Consider the following 14,109-nt stretch of genomic DNA (forward strand, 5'->3'; position numbering starts at 1 on the left):
GAGGGAGAGAGCTATGCAAATGTGTTGTGTGTCTTATGTCTAGAATGCAGAGGATGCATGCCTATTTATAGGCCAAGTCCACCTGCAGGACATTGATGGAGTCAACAGCCATTATGTGTGTCATGATGGCTTGACTGTAACCGCCGGGGGTTATTGATTGGTGCACTAGCCAGTGGGAGCTGAAGAGACACGACGCACTTGGACACGCTACACGACGGGATACACCATAGACCCGTCGGGGTCCATCGGGGACCTTTTGTCTCCCGTTATGGGTCGGGGTCCAGCGGGGACCTTTTGACTCCCGTTGTGAGCCGGGGTCCAACGGGGACCTTTGGTCTCCTGTTATGCGTCGGGGATAGCTTGGAGTTTGGGGTGGTCTAAAAAGAACAAGCGGGGGGGTCACGGGTCACGGTGAGCGGGTCGCGGGCGGGCGGTGGCGCGCGCGCATGTGGGCTCTGTCATCCGTCTTATTCCACGATAATTATCACACATGATAATTCATCTGATTAAATACTTCATCAAAGAAGTCTATCATCCCCGATGTAAGATAATTAACACTTAGTTAATTAATCCCTTAGTCTTTTCACATAGCTCATTTCTAGCTTTATTGTGACCAATTTTAATATATTATTTCTCACTCGCCGGGAATCGGATTTGAGAAAATGAATATACTACGGTCATCTACTCGAAACTTAGATCGACGTTATTGCATTTAATTTCACAAAATTAAATGTCTTGTAACATTTATTATTAGTCAAAAATCATTTGACCAAACACGATTTCAAGACATTGGAGTGTATCAGTTGACGTTGTCATGTACGCGTTGAAAGCATGAATTATATGGATGTATCTGGACGCGTCTGACGTCATACTTGGATGACCCTTTTAATGTGCATGCATAGATAGCTACATGTCAAGCCACATTGTGTTGGGCTACGTGTCTATTGCAGGATCAAACTATGTTAATTGCTTCATTTCAGTGGTAAAAAAGATTAAGCCAAGCCCCACTTCCAAGTACACGGCCTCAACACGCAACCTTGGTTGTGGGGTTTTTACAACTCATTTTTGTGCACATTAATTACATACATGTAATAATTTGGCTATAAGTAATGTTTTAAAAACCGGCCCGGTAAGTGAACCGGCGACGTTACTGGTTCATGGTTCAACCGGTCCAACCACCGGTCTAACCGTTTTACTGTTGCAAATATATATAAAAATATATTAAATTTAGTAAATGATTTACAATTAATAATATATCACAAAACATTAAACCTTATAGATAATTAGTGATGTATAAATATAAATAATATTAAAATTTAGTAAATATATTCAGATATATATATATATATATATATATATATATATATATATATATATATATATATATATATATATATATATATATATAGAGGTCCATGATCAATTGAGATTTTTTAAGCTAATTGAGAAGTGAGATGCAATCTCAGCCACTCATTTTTATTAAATGAGTGGTCCAGATTTTGCCACACAAAAAATATTTTTAAATTAATTTATTATGAAAGGGTATAATGGTAATTTAAGTTAGAAACAAATGAAACAAGCGTGGTTTCAGCACTCCAATTCCATTCCCAATTTTCCTCCAATTCCATTCCCAATTTTCCTCCATTAAAGCAACGCCTGCACCAAATCTTCAACCAATTAGCCAATGGAAGGCGTTTCCGCCACCGTCTACCGAGGAAGCTCATGAGAAGATTATCCAAAGTAGGCGACTCGTCGCAGTAGTGGCTGCTCAGATCGGAGTAGCTGCGGAAGTGCTCCTCCTCCGGCGGCGTTCCGAAGGGGCACCTGCCGGTGTATGTCGGCGACGAGATGGAGCGATTCGTGGTGAGCCCGGAGCCTGACGTCAATATTTCTCTTCCAATTTTCAGGTTAGCATTCCTCGATTTTACCGATTCATTCATGAACTCTGTCGATCTCCAGCCGAAATTGATTTCAGATGTGGAGTTCATGTTTAATTTTGCATCCGCATGATTCCTTGTTTACTCCTAACCAGTGAATTAGGATTTTTTCCCTTTTCAGTTGCTTCTCCTATTTTCTAAACCATCAGAAGTTCTCATAAATAGCAATGTTTTTCAAATTTTAGTTTAAAGCTGAAAATTCTTATTGTTATTTTGTAGAAATTCCTGTTGAATCACCCGATCTTCGTGATGCTTCTGAATAAATCGACGTAGGAGTACGGGTACGAGCAGGAAGGCGACGGCCTCATCGATTTCGATGAATTCTGCAAGCTCTACGAGACCATGGATGGTGGCGGGGACGGAGACACCGAGGCAGCGGATGGGGATTTGAGAGATACGTTTGATGTGTTATTTTTTAGTTATTGACATTTTAATACGAGTTGTTGACATTTGATATTCTCGCTATTGATATGTGAATTATAAGTGTTGTTTTTTAGTTGTTGACATTTTAATATGAGCTGTTGACATTTGATATTCTCGATATTGAAATGCGAATTATAAGTGTTATTTTTTAGTTGTTGACATTTTAATACGAGTTGTTGACATTGATATTCTCGATATTGATATGTAAATTATAAGTGTTATTTTTTAGTTATTGACATTTTAATACGAGTTGTTGACATTTGCTATTCTGGATATTGACATGCAATGATTTTGTTTCTTTGATTGGATGTGGTGACATGCTATACTATCCTCTGTTTTTCTCCATTGAAGGCCTACAAGAGAGCTGCAGAATCACTGGAGAAGCTAATGGATGCCCCGAGGAAAGAGCTGCCGGACACCATGGCTGCCGTTCGATTATCTGGGATGGAGATCAGCGACTTGACAATGGAGCTCAGTGACAATGGTTCCGATTCAGAACTCTTCTGCTTTAGATCTCGCGAGCTCGTGGAGGTGACGAAATCATCCAAGGATCTGAGGCACAGTGTGCCGGCGGTGTTGGAGGTGGAGGTGGATCCGAGCGGTGGACCTAGGATACAGAATACGTCGATGGAGCTGTATAGGAGAAAGGAGGAATCCGCGAAAATCAATATCACAAGTTGTTGATAAGTTGTTAACATTTTGCTATAAGTTGTTGACATTTGATATGTAGGCAATTGACATGTGTTGTATGATCATAATGTCAGAACTTGTGTCAAATAAAAAAATTAAGATAAAATAGTTGTTACTTTTTAATTACAAGAATTGTTTTTGAGTTGTTGACACTATATACAAGTTGTTGACAAGCTATTGACATTTTGCTATAAGTTGTTGACAATTGATATGCAGGCTATTGACATGTGTTGTATGATCATGATGCCAGAACTTGTGTCAAATAAAAAAATTAAGATAAAATAGTTGTTATTTTTTAATTACAAGAATTGTTTTGAGTTGTTGACACTATATACAAGTTGTTGACAAGCTGTTGACATTTGATATACAAGTTGTTGATATTTTCATATAAGTTGTTGACATTTAATACGAAAGCTATTGACATGTATTGCATGATCATGATACCAGAACTTGTTTCAAATAAAAAAATTAAGAGAAAATAGTTGTTCTTTTTTAATTATAAGAATTGTTTTTGCGTTGTTGACATTTCAATACAAGTTGTTGAACTGATTGACATTTCATATATATTACATACTGCTAAGTTCAAAAGTCAGAAACCACAATAGTTCTCCATGGTTTGTGTGGGTAGTGTAGGTTTTAGGAAGAAGCCTTCACCAACCCAAAGTTCGATGAGTTTAGAGGCACGTATCTCACAATCTTCCGGGAATGCACCCAGGTAAAGGAAACAGCCTTGAAGTCTAGCGGGCAAGTAAAGGTAGCTGAGAGCCAAGATCTCTAAGTAGGAACCCTCCCCCATTGAAGCAGCATCAGCAGTATCTTTTCTGTCTCCTGAATGAGAAGACCACCAACCACAAACAGTGACAAAGGAAGACCTTTACATTTCTCGGCGATCGATCTTCCAATTTCCTTCAAGTGATGAGGAGGGCAGGGCAATGTAACATCATCATTATCATTTTTCAGCATATCACCGAAGGTAAGATAACAGAGCAACTGCCAGCTGTGCTCCAGCCCGAGCGGCTGCATCTCATGAAGTAAACTAGATTTTTCAGAAATTTATCAGTGACCTCCCGAAGCCTAGTGGTGAGAAGAATCCGGCTGTCGTTCTCCTTATCCGGCAAAGCGTGCGCGATCCACGATTAGAAACTTGAGATTGTAAAGCTCTTGATGCAGGCGCTGGAGCAACGTCTGCTCATCGCCCTGAGTGGCATAGTGGCTTGCTTGGTAGTTCTTGCTCTCCATGATTACTAGCAGTTCATGACCTCACCTATAATTTATTTACTACTATTAAATATCAAATGAACTTTGTAAATTTGTTAAATTTAGTCGTGCATAAAAAATATTATTCCGATAATTCATACTGAGAAACATGTTTTTACAAGCAGGACGAAATTAATTGATATCAAAATCATAAAAATAAAAAAATAAAAACACTTTGACGAACTTTCAGTAGCCAACTTCATTTAGAACTTTCATCAAACAGTTGGCAGAAAGATGCAACACTTACATACCGGCGCATAATTCGTGACGCTCTTCACACCTCCAGAACCACCGCGGCCAGCGCGATGGAACTCATCCTCAACGTATAAGCTGATCGGCACAGTCTCTTCCTGCAAATCACAACAATTAAACCTTATCCACAAACTCCTTAATATCCCCTTGATTCAATCGAATTAAAATTAAAAACGTAAACACAACCTTGAAATAGTTTCCAACTGGAGAAGTATACACCAAAAATGTGTACTCGGAAGATGGCGCCAGCCCCAAAACCAGCACCTCCCTATCAGCAGAGGCTGAATGTCAATTTGACTGTGTCAACAACAATTCTAATAAGTATACACTATGTCAATAACAAGTATATCATGTTTAAAGCAATCACAATTATCTTATTACTATTATATCAATTGTTAAAGTTTATAATGTCAACAATAATCCAAACAAGCATACACTATGTCAACAGTATACAATATCATCTCAATGACAAGTATATGCCGTTTATAGAAAACACAAGTATATTATCATAACTATGTCAATAGCTATTGTATGAAATGTCAATAATCTTACAAAATTTAAACAAATCCTTAACTGGAAGAAGATGCTTGTTCTCTTCCGTTTTTTTCCAGTAACATTGTTCATTTCCATCACTTCCGATTCTACCATCGCTAATCAACAAAAAAAAACAGTAGAAATTGAATTAAATAAAAAGTTGCGAGATCTCTACTGAAATCGCGAGATAAAAGCAAAATTCAGCATTGAAATGAGCAGAAATCAGTATTTTCAGATTTTTCCCCAAATGTTCAAGCATTTTGATAAAAACGGCGAAGCTAAGTTGAACCTCAAAATAGCTGATTCCTCGACTTTCTGGATTCTACACAGAGCTCCGACGACAAACGCGAACAACAACAGCGAAAACATAGGTAACGATTTCTCTCACTAAAAATCAGTTCACATCCAACACAATTGATAATACAAAGCCTAATACCTCCAAATCCATACTCGAATCAACAATTAAGCTTCCGGCGAAGCGACGACGTGAGAAGCGAAGGCCGTTCGGAGCTTCGTGCAGTAGGAGCGGCGAAGCGCGATGAACAGCGGCGACGTTAAACCGCGAGAGAGAGAGAGGGCGTGTCGGGAGGCGTGGTCGTCTCTGGCTTGATTGACGATCGACGAAGACGCTTGATGGTGGCGATATATATTAAAGAGGGTTTTAGGAAATAATTTCAAATCTAATTTTATTTTTTCCACCATTTGATTAATGAAATGACACTTATACCCCCGTGTTGACATAATGTGATAGCTATTGACATTTCATTAATCTTGTGGATTAGTGGCTGAGATTGCATCTCATTTCTCAATTTAGCTAAATAATCTCAACCTAACAACACCCTATATATATATATATATATATTTAATATTAGTTAGTCTAGATAAAAAATTTAATATTTCATGTATTAAAATAGATAATGTTTATATTAATTTAAGAAAATTTATTTCGTAAAATAATATATAATTAAATACGAATTAAGTACTTATTAATTAGTTTAGATAAGATTATTCATTAATGTCAATAGCTAGGGTATATAAATTAAGTATGTAATATAAAAAATTTATTTATAGTAAATAATGAATCTTATATGGTACTAATAATAATATAGATGGTAAGTAGAGCATCATTAAAATATAAAGGATGATAATTATATATATTATAATTAACAATTATATTAAAGAATAATAAAATTAAAATGAATTATTAGTTTTTGTAGATAAAATTAATGATTAATGTATAAAAATATTTAATGTTCAAATTGTTCAATGAGCCCATGTGGTGTAGTGGTAGATGTCTTCTTAACTAGAAGAGAGGTCATGAGTTCAACCTCTACCAACAACAAATTTTAAAATATTTTGAAAAAAAAATAGAAAATCGGTTTCCGGTTCACGGTCCAACCGGTCTGACCGGCCGGTTCCACCGATTCACGGCGGTTCAATGCAGTGGTGGTTTAAAGGGGTGAACCAAACCGGACTACCTACCGGTTCGCGGTCCGACCGGTCAAACCGACCGGTCCAGTCCGATTTTTAAAACATTGGCTATAAGTTTAATTAAGGCTCTTTTTTTCAATATGAGATTAATTAATTAATACACCACGATCATCTACTTGGAACGCAGATCAATTCTATATTATTAAATTTCACAAAATTAAATATTTCATCACTTATACGGCGTTAACCAAACTTAGATTCCTATAGATTTATTGTATATGTTGCAATAGTTGTATCAATTAGTTCTTCATTCTCTTTAGCTCAGATATTTAGACGCGTTTGATTTAAGTGATCAAATAGGCTACTTCTTAACTAAAATTTTTTTATGTGTACAAAGTTGAATTAATGAAAATAATTTTATATTTTTGTTAGAAGAATACTTAAGTACTCCGTACTCATTTTTTCACAGGGTAGTAACTAGTGTCATCCACAGCAACATATGAAATAAAATAGTACTAATTCAAATACTTGGTTAGGCTGTTGAACTGAATGAGAATGATATTATTGGTCGATGTGTTTCATTTGTGTGGAAGCAAAGTTAAAAAGGCAAAGAAAATGAATCCATAAAAGATGATACTCCAATTCTAATGGAAGCAAGAGGAGTCACACAAATAGGCAGGTCGAAGAGCAGCGACCTCGGCCTTAACGGTAGCTAATTGGCACTCCGCAACATTCAACTGTTGATGCAACACACTAACCATCCCGGCACACCCGTACACAGGGTCTTTGATCCTGCAGTAGGCCTCGTACCACAACGTCTCCGCTGCTTCCCCTCTACACCTCACCGGAAGATCCTGCTCTTCTCCAAAAAAACATCCATCAATTCACTACAAATATATATACTCCTCAAAAATGTGTATATTAACTAACCATTAATTACCTGCAGTATTTTTCCAACATTGCTGGCGCCATAAATCTTGTGAACATATTCAAAACGACGTGGTTTATTCGATGGAAAATATGGAGCAAAAATGCAATCTGAAAGACATCTCCTCCTCAAATGCTTGCATGCTGCACACCGGCTTGAATTCATTTTCTACTCCAATCTCTCTTGTATTTGCTTATTATGAAGATCCAACTTTAGGTTTTCGTATTTATAGTGAAAGATGCTTACATTTTTTAACGGCTAGTTCACATATGGAAATCTCATTAGATATGAAAGTCTTGATTGTTTAAATTGTGACAAATTTTCACTAAATTTTCTCAAATCATGCAAAAATTTGCATCATAATTTTACGTTTTCCTTTTTTACTTATTAGCTGGTTTCATATTTCCCACATGAAAACGTCTTTTCCTATTTTTACTTTACTATTGTTTGTCATAATGTAATAGTAGAAGAAAAACATAGTGTGTTAATAAAAAAAAACTTAATTGTTAATAAGCCTTTCGTTTCTTAGAATTATTAATTCACTACACTATTAATGAACCTCACCACATTTTTTTTACCTATTTCCATACTTGTTAAATATAACACTCACAACTTCATTCCTTCACTACAATATTTCTTACTTCAATTTATGCACTATGAAATCTAACTGAAATACACTGTTAATTAAAATTACATGGTTAAAATATACAATTAATAAAAAAATACATAAGAGCATCTATCCGCCAGAAATTCATTTTCTTCCCGTCATGTCAACATTTTAAATCCAACCACAACACCTGCAATAAGAAAGGCTCAAAATCACTCACAACTTATTTCGCCATTTTTAATGTTTTTGAGTTAAGCAAACAAAATAAATGCAAAATAACATAGATTTTAAATATACAATATTTAAAACTACATAATTTTAAAAAATTATGAATAACATATATAAAAAAAAGAAAAAAAATTCAAATCCGACAACAGGTATAAACCACAATAGGGATGGAAAACCTGCTGCTCACGGGCAGCGGCGCAGAGCCCACCGCCCACGTGGCTGAAACCACCCGGCGTCCCCCCTTTTCAACACATGCAATAGAGCCCCGAAAACTGCCGCACCCGGCTAGATATGGGCTATAGTGTGAATGGCCTAATCAAAATACGCAATTCATTAAAAAATCACTCCCCTCCGTCAATACAAAATAGACAAGTTTTTACCATTTTGGGGTGTTCATCAAAATTTGATTAATTCTAAAAATTGAAAGTTTTAAACCAATCCTAACGCTACACATCATTGTAAATGTGGACCCTACAATCCACTAACACTACTTCCACCTCTCTTAGTTTGCCAATTATGCATTAAAACCCATGTTTTTTACAACTTGGTCTATTTTTTTTTGGACGAAGGGAGTATATGATTAATATCCTAATATACAATATCCTTTTTGTATTCTAATCAAACTATGTCCGTAATTTTATTAAATATAGATTTTCTTAAAATGTTAATTTAATTAAACAAATAAATAATGAATATTTGTAATGAATATTAAATAATTAATAATGAAAAAAAAGACAAAATAAAAATGGCAATATAGAAAAAGAAAAACTAAAAATGACGAGGAACGAAACATTTATAGTGCGATCTTTACATGTTTGGTTCCTCTGAAACATAGTGAAAGACAGATGTTGTAGGTGCTCTGAAATGCCGATTGTTGGTCAAATTTCTCGTAGTTTTATCTTTCGATTTTGTTTACTTCTAATTTAATAGATGTGTTATGTTTTTTAATTTATTAGATCAATTAAATACATTAAATGTATAGTTTCACACATGTTTCTAAATACGCCAATATTTTGAAAAAAGGAATTCTAATTTCAATAATCAAAATGCTCACTATTTAACAGAGGATTCAACCTGTATATTGATTTCCGCTTAGAGGGGTATGCACTATGCAGTTTGATTTGCAATTTCTTATCTATCAAGTTTAATTCAAATTGATGCAAAATATCTAGTCATGAATTCACGCATGCTGCAATGCAATTAAATAATACTGTAGATTCATATAAATTCACGTATGTTTCTAAGTAGTTGTTTCAAGTGTTGAAGACTCCATATAAATTCATATAAATTCTGTAGATGAAGTTACAACTTTTCTCACATATATTACTTTCAATGAAAATAATTGATTAGTTTGAAATTTGAAACAAAAATGTGTTTTGTATGTGAAATTGGAGAACAAAAAGTTACAAATTATAAGGAAAAAAAACATTAGAAGCTCAACTTAGTTCTCCACATTTCAGCAATCACTTTCTTTGGTTGTGGATTATCTTCACCTCTGTCTCTCTGCCCAGATGTGAAATACAACCATCCATCCCAAAAACCGGCCAACGTCGTCTTCACCCTGAACGGCCTCCTCCCCATCACAGACCATTGCTGCACCATTCACATTATCATACTATGTCAATTCATTACTTCCACATGTTAGAGCTGAATTTGATTCAAACATACATACCATGGTATCCAAATGAAATTGGAATATCTCTCCCACTAGGATCATCCTTTTACTCACCGGGTGCTTCTCTGTCGTCCCTCCCATTATGACAATCGAGTTATTCCAAATAATCCAAGACGATTCTATGTGGGAATCGGGTTTGGGCATGGGGTTCACAGCTTTCCACTTCATCTCACCATCAAGCATGTAGACATCCCCGTATACCACCTGAACAAGACGCAAGAAAATAGTAAAACACGAGATCAATCTAGGTACAACTCACAGGATACTCGTCTTGTGTTCTACCTCATGCCTCCTTGAGCATTTGAAAATAGGTGACCCGGGTTTTGGCATGAAATCACCCTCTTGACCGCCAATCACAAAAAGACTATCGCCAACCGCAACACAAGCCCTATTCACATATTCCAAGTTACTACCTTCGTCAACAAAAAAAAAACAGACTTGTTTTTCTCTTTTACGCCATCTCTATCTATTTATAGTAATACTAAGTTTCACTCTATAATGAGGTGGGTCCAATTTCCACTAACAATACTTCAATCAACTTTTCTCTCTATCTCAATCTTTACTTTACCAATTTCGTCGACTGCCAAGCCTATTTTTTTAAGACGGAAGCATTACTATTCATCTTCTCACGAATAAACTAAAACTTGCAGATAAAAAGGAAGCCTTTTTTTACCTATGAGGTCCCCCTCGGGGCAGGGGTACCTCTTTTCGACATTCATTCTCGATTGCTCTACCATTCTCCACTGCAATGCTCCAATGGTCGGTTGCAGGTGTATGCCGATTCTCTTTGCTTCCACCCATTACATGTAGTCTTCCCCTCCATATCTGAGTTGCTGGAGCATATCTAAACCATCATCACATTCACCAAGTTATTGTTTTTCAGTTCAAAACAAAGTAATCTTGATATATATATAAGGAGCTATAGCTAGAGTGATCTAGTAGTACTACCTAGCAGCTGGTAACGAGGGAATGCTCTCCCACTTCCTCGTCTTTGTGTCAAGGACAAAGGAAAGAGCCACGGGAGGGGCTGTGCACTGAGGGCCATGCTGTCCAGACACAATGTACACATATCTTCTCCCATCACTCGCCACTCCCAAATGGGAATTCGCCATTTCTTTTGGCGTCTCGAATCTTTCAGTCCAATTTCTAGCCATAAATTTATAGACATCGACATGGGAATGCACTTACCAAAGAAGCATGACATCATAACAAAGAACTCACATTGATTTATGCATTCAAAGAGCTTACATGATCTAGGGTTCCATATCCGGAGAAAACGTAAAGAAGATCCTCAATCTGAATGGCAGAACCATCCAAACGCGGTACAGGCGCTGAAGCCATTTGCTCCCATTCTAATTCTGGAGCTGGTAGATCAGCAAATGTACCTGATAATTCCAGCTCATGTTCATTACTATTCCCCTGCGATCATCAAATAACTCTTTCATTCAGGCATTTCCACAAACAGGTAGTACCTTACAACACAAAACATCACATTTTGAACCATCACTAGTGATCAAACCAACCAATTGCAAAATCTATAGATGCAAAATTCAATACACAAACCACATCACTAATGCTGAAACTCAATCGATGCAAAATTCAGAGGCCGGCCAATCAATCAATCAACTAATGTAATCTTCCATATTTTCACATTTCTATACATAGTGTATGTAATTTAATAGTGATTCAACCTTACAAATATAGGGTAATTAAGTAAAAAAATTATAGTTAATAAAAAATCGGTTTAAATAAAAACCGGTTTAAAATGTGAGGGCATATTGTATATTAATTTATCTTTATTCGTACAAATAATACTGATTCATTCAGTAAATTTACAATTAAATATCTACATTACCACATTGATTCGACCTTATTCTAGGACTACATTTACAGATTTACTTTTCCAATTTGCTGCCACACTATGAAACCTTTTATATGAAACTCAAACTAAGATGAATATTCTATATTTACTTCTTTTTATTCTTACAATTCTATCAATATAATTTATCTAAATTACACATTAAGCTCACAGTACCATTCTATATTAAGTTAAATATTTCAATGAGATTTGATTATTAATATATATATTTAGATATGAAATATACTTCTACCGTCACAAAAAGTATGCACTTTTGGTTGGATACAAATTTTAATGTATAATTGGTGAAGTAAGAGAAAGATAAAAAGAAAAAATAATTAAAATATTGTTAATGGAGAATGAGTCTAATCACAATAGAGAGAATAGAGTTTCTAAAATTAGAAAGTGAATACTCTTGTGGGACGGAAGAAGTATTATTTATGTATTTGGAATGAGTTTTTTAATTTCAAGATTTTCATGTATGTATTTTTTAAGTATTAATGTTATTCTAATTATTAATTTATTAAATTTTATGGTACATGACATTTATTTAATAGTATAAGTCAATTATATTAATCGGTTGTATCTGAAATGAGTTTTTTAATTTTAATATATTTATATATGTTTTATTATTATTATTATTATTATCAATATTAATGTTATTTTATTATCATTTTATTATATTTTACATGGCATTTTATTTAATATAAGTCAATTAAATTCATTGATCCGTTATCTGAATAAAGCCAATTGATCTAATAGTTTATTTTGTTTTATTATTAAACCATCTATTTTACTATAATATATCAACCTATTTAAAACATCCACTAATTATATTCTATTAATTTAGTGAAACCATTAATCATAATTTAGTAATTACTATTAAATAAACTTCATATGTGCTTCATTTCAAATTGAAAGTTATAACGATTATCTAATGCACAATCCACCTCAAAGCCCATATAGTTCAATAAATAAATATTAGGGTTAGTTTTATAAATTTATGATGTTTGAATCAAATTGATTATTAAATTTTTTTTTATAATGAACACTAAACTTTATATTTTATATTATTGGTAATTTAATTCAATCTCACTAATCATTTTATTCCATAGAACAATTAAAATGCTACATAGTAGTAATATTCCTTTTTTATGTTAAGTTTATATATGTACCTTTCCTTCTTTATTCTATCTTATGGAAAATAGAGGACAAAGGAAATTTATAACTTAATTAGAATCAATGATGAAAATCTTCATCTTTCTCAATAATCCATGTTACGAGGATTTAAAAATTGTGGTGCAGTCGTAGTAATCCCTCTTGAATTTAGATAACACATGACTAATCGATCCATTAGGAGGTTGTTAAAATTGTAAGCTAATCCATTGAAGCAATTGAAAAGTTTATCATATGTACGGTATCATAAAAATTTAGCTTTTCTAAACATCAACAGTGGGTTGAATATTTGACTCTGATAACTAAATTAAGTCTGAAAATATTTTCATAAAATTATTAAAGACTAAAGTCCCAATTTGGTCCTTAACATATTGCGTTTTTTTTTTTGGTCCAAAACATTATCTTTTGAATTATTCGGTCCCTGTGAAATCAGATCACATTTGGTCCATTTTAGACGGTGCCGTCAAATTTTTGACGATTTTAATTATCGGGTCACAAATCCGTCACTAATTCGTCACTAACTGGGAGAAACTGATCCGTCACTAATCCGTCACTAATCCGTCATTTTCGGAAGGCCGAGGTGCGGTGGACGTAGCACTCTGACGGATTAGTGACGGATTTGTGACCCGATATTTAAAAAGTCAAAAATTTGACAGAACCGTCCAAAATGCACTAAATGTGATCCGATTTCAAATGTTAGGGACCGAATAATTCAAAAGATAATGTTTTGGACCAAAATAAAAAAAACGTAATATGTTAAGGACCAAATTGAGACTTTAATCATTATTAAATTAATTAAGACTGATCTGAAACATTTGAATTTTTCAGCATTGAGTCTGCATTCGTAACGAATTCAACGGTAACATTAATTTTGATTCAGAAAGTGGTGGAACCTCATATTTCGAATTCTGATCCGAAATATTAGAATTCCCTGACAAAAAATTTAACTACAGCGATTCTAGTGCTTATCTTCGTTAAAATATTTAATTATTTTTTTTCTCCATATGCTTTATCTAATAACTCCTCTTAAAATCCCGTGGAAATCTTGAGTGGGACGGAGGGATTATTACTCCTTCCGTCCCATAGTAATGTGTGTATTTAGAATGAAATGAG

The 14,109-nt window shown here is 34.5% G+C and overlaps 2 protein-coding genes across 6 annotated transcripts; one reads left to right on the forward strand and one right to left on the reverse strand.

Moving 5' to 3' along the window:
* The first annotated feature begins 2,607 nt into the window (after positions 1 to 2,607).
* LOC121777021 (nematode resistance protein-like HSPRO1) lies at positions 2,608 to 3,060 on the forward strand. The gene has a single exon (XM_042174154.1). It carries the CDS (start codon positions 2,748 to 2,750, stop codon positions 3,042 to 3,044), a length of 297 nt encoding a protein of 98 aa, XP_042030088.1. The 5' UTR covers positions 2,608 to 2,747; the 3' UTR covers positions 3,045 to 3,060.
* A 6,485-nt stretch (positions 3,061 to 9,545) lies between these two features.
* Positions 9,546 to 11,874, reverse strand: LOC121776189 (kelch repeat-containing protein At3g27220-like). Of its 5 annotated transcripts, none has more exons than XM_042173341.1 (7): positions 11,526 to 11,728; positions 11,211 to 11,381; positions 10,911 to 11,108; positions 10,636 to 10,806; positions 10,245 to 10,350; positions 9,960 to 10,166; positions 9,546 to 9,880 (listed from the first exon to the last, which is right to left on the reverse strand). In XM_042173341.1, the coding sequence occupies exons 3-7, from the start codon at positions 11,072 to 11,074 to the stop codon at positions 9,716 to 9,718; spliced, it is 813 nt and encodes a 270-aa protein (XP_042029275.1). In that variant the 5' UTR covers positions 11,075 to 11,108; positions 11,211 to 11,381; positions 11,526 to 11,728; the 3' UTR covers positions 9,546 to 9,715. The 5 variants fall into 5 exon arrangements, with proteins under 5 accessions (XP_042029275.1, XP_042029274.1, XP_042029273.1 ...); XM_042173340.1 differs by having other exon boundaries at positions 10,911 to 11,093; positions 11,184 to 11,381; XM_042173339.1 differs by lacking the exon at positions 11,526 to 11,728 and adding an exon at positions 11,818 to 11,874 and having other exon boundaries at positions 10,911 to 11,381.
* Positions 11,875 to 14,109: the final 2,235 nt, after the last annotated feature.

The sequence above is a fragment of the Salvia splendens genome, chromosome 18, assembly GCF_004379255.2.
Source record: "Salvia splendens isolate huo1 chromosome 18, SspV2, whole genome shotgun sequence".
Lineage (NCBI taxonomy): Eukaryota > Viridiplantae > Streptophyta > Magnoliopsida > Lamiales > Lamiaceae > Salvia > Salvia splendens.

Coding starts and splice junctions, on each gene's coding strand:
- LOC121776189 (XM_042173339.1), bottom strand. CDS start 11,116: ATGGCTAGAAATTGGACTGAAAGATTCGAGACGCCAAAAGAAATGGCG. Junction 10,351..10,635: donor CCCCGAGGGGGACCTCATAG/GTAAAAAAAGGC, acceptor ATATGTGAATAG/GGCTTGTGTTGCGGTTGGCG. Junction 9,881..9,959: donor AATTTCATTTGGATACCATG/GTATGTATGTTT, acceptor TGAATGGTGCAG/CAATGGTCTGTGATGGGGAG.
- LOC121777021 (XM_042174154.1), top strand. CDS start 2,748: ATGGATGCCCCGAGGAAAGAGCTGCCGGACACCATGGCTGCCGTTCGA.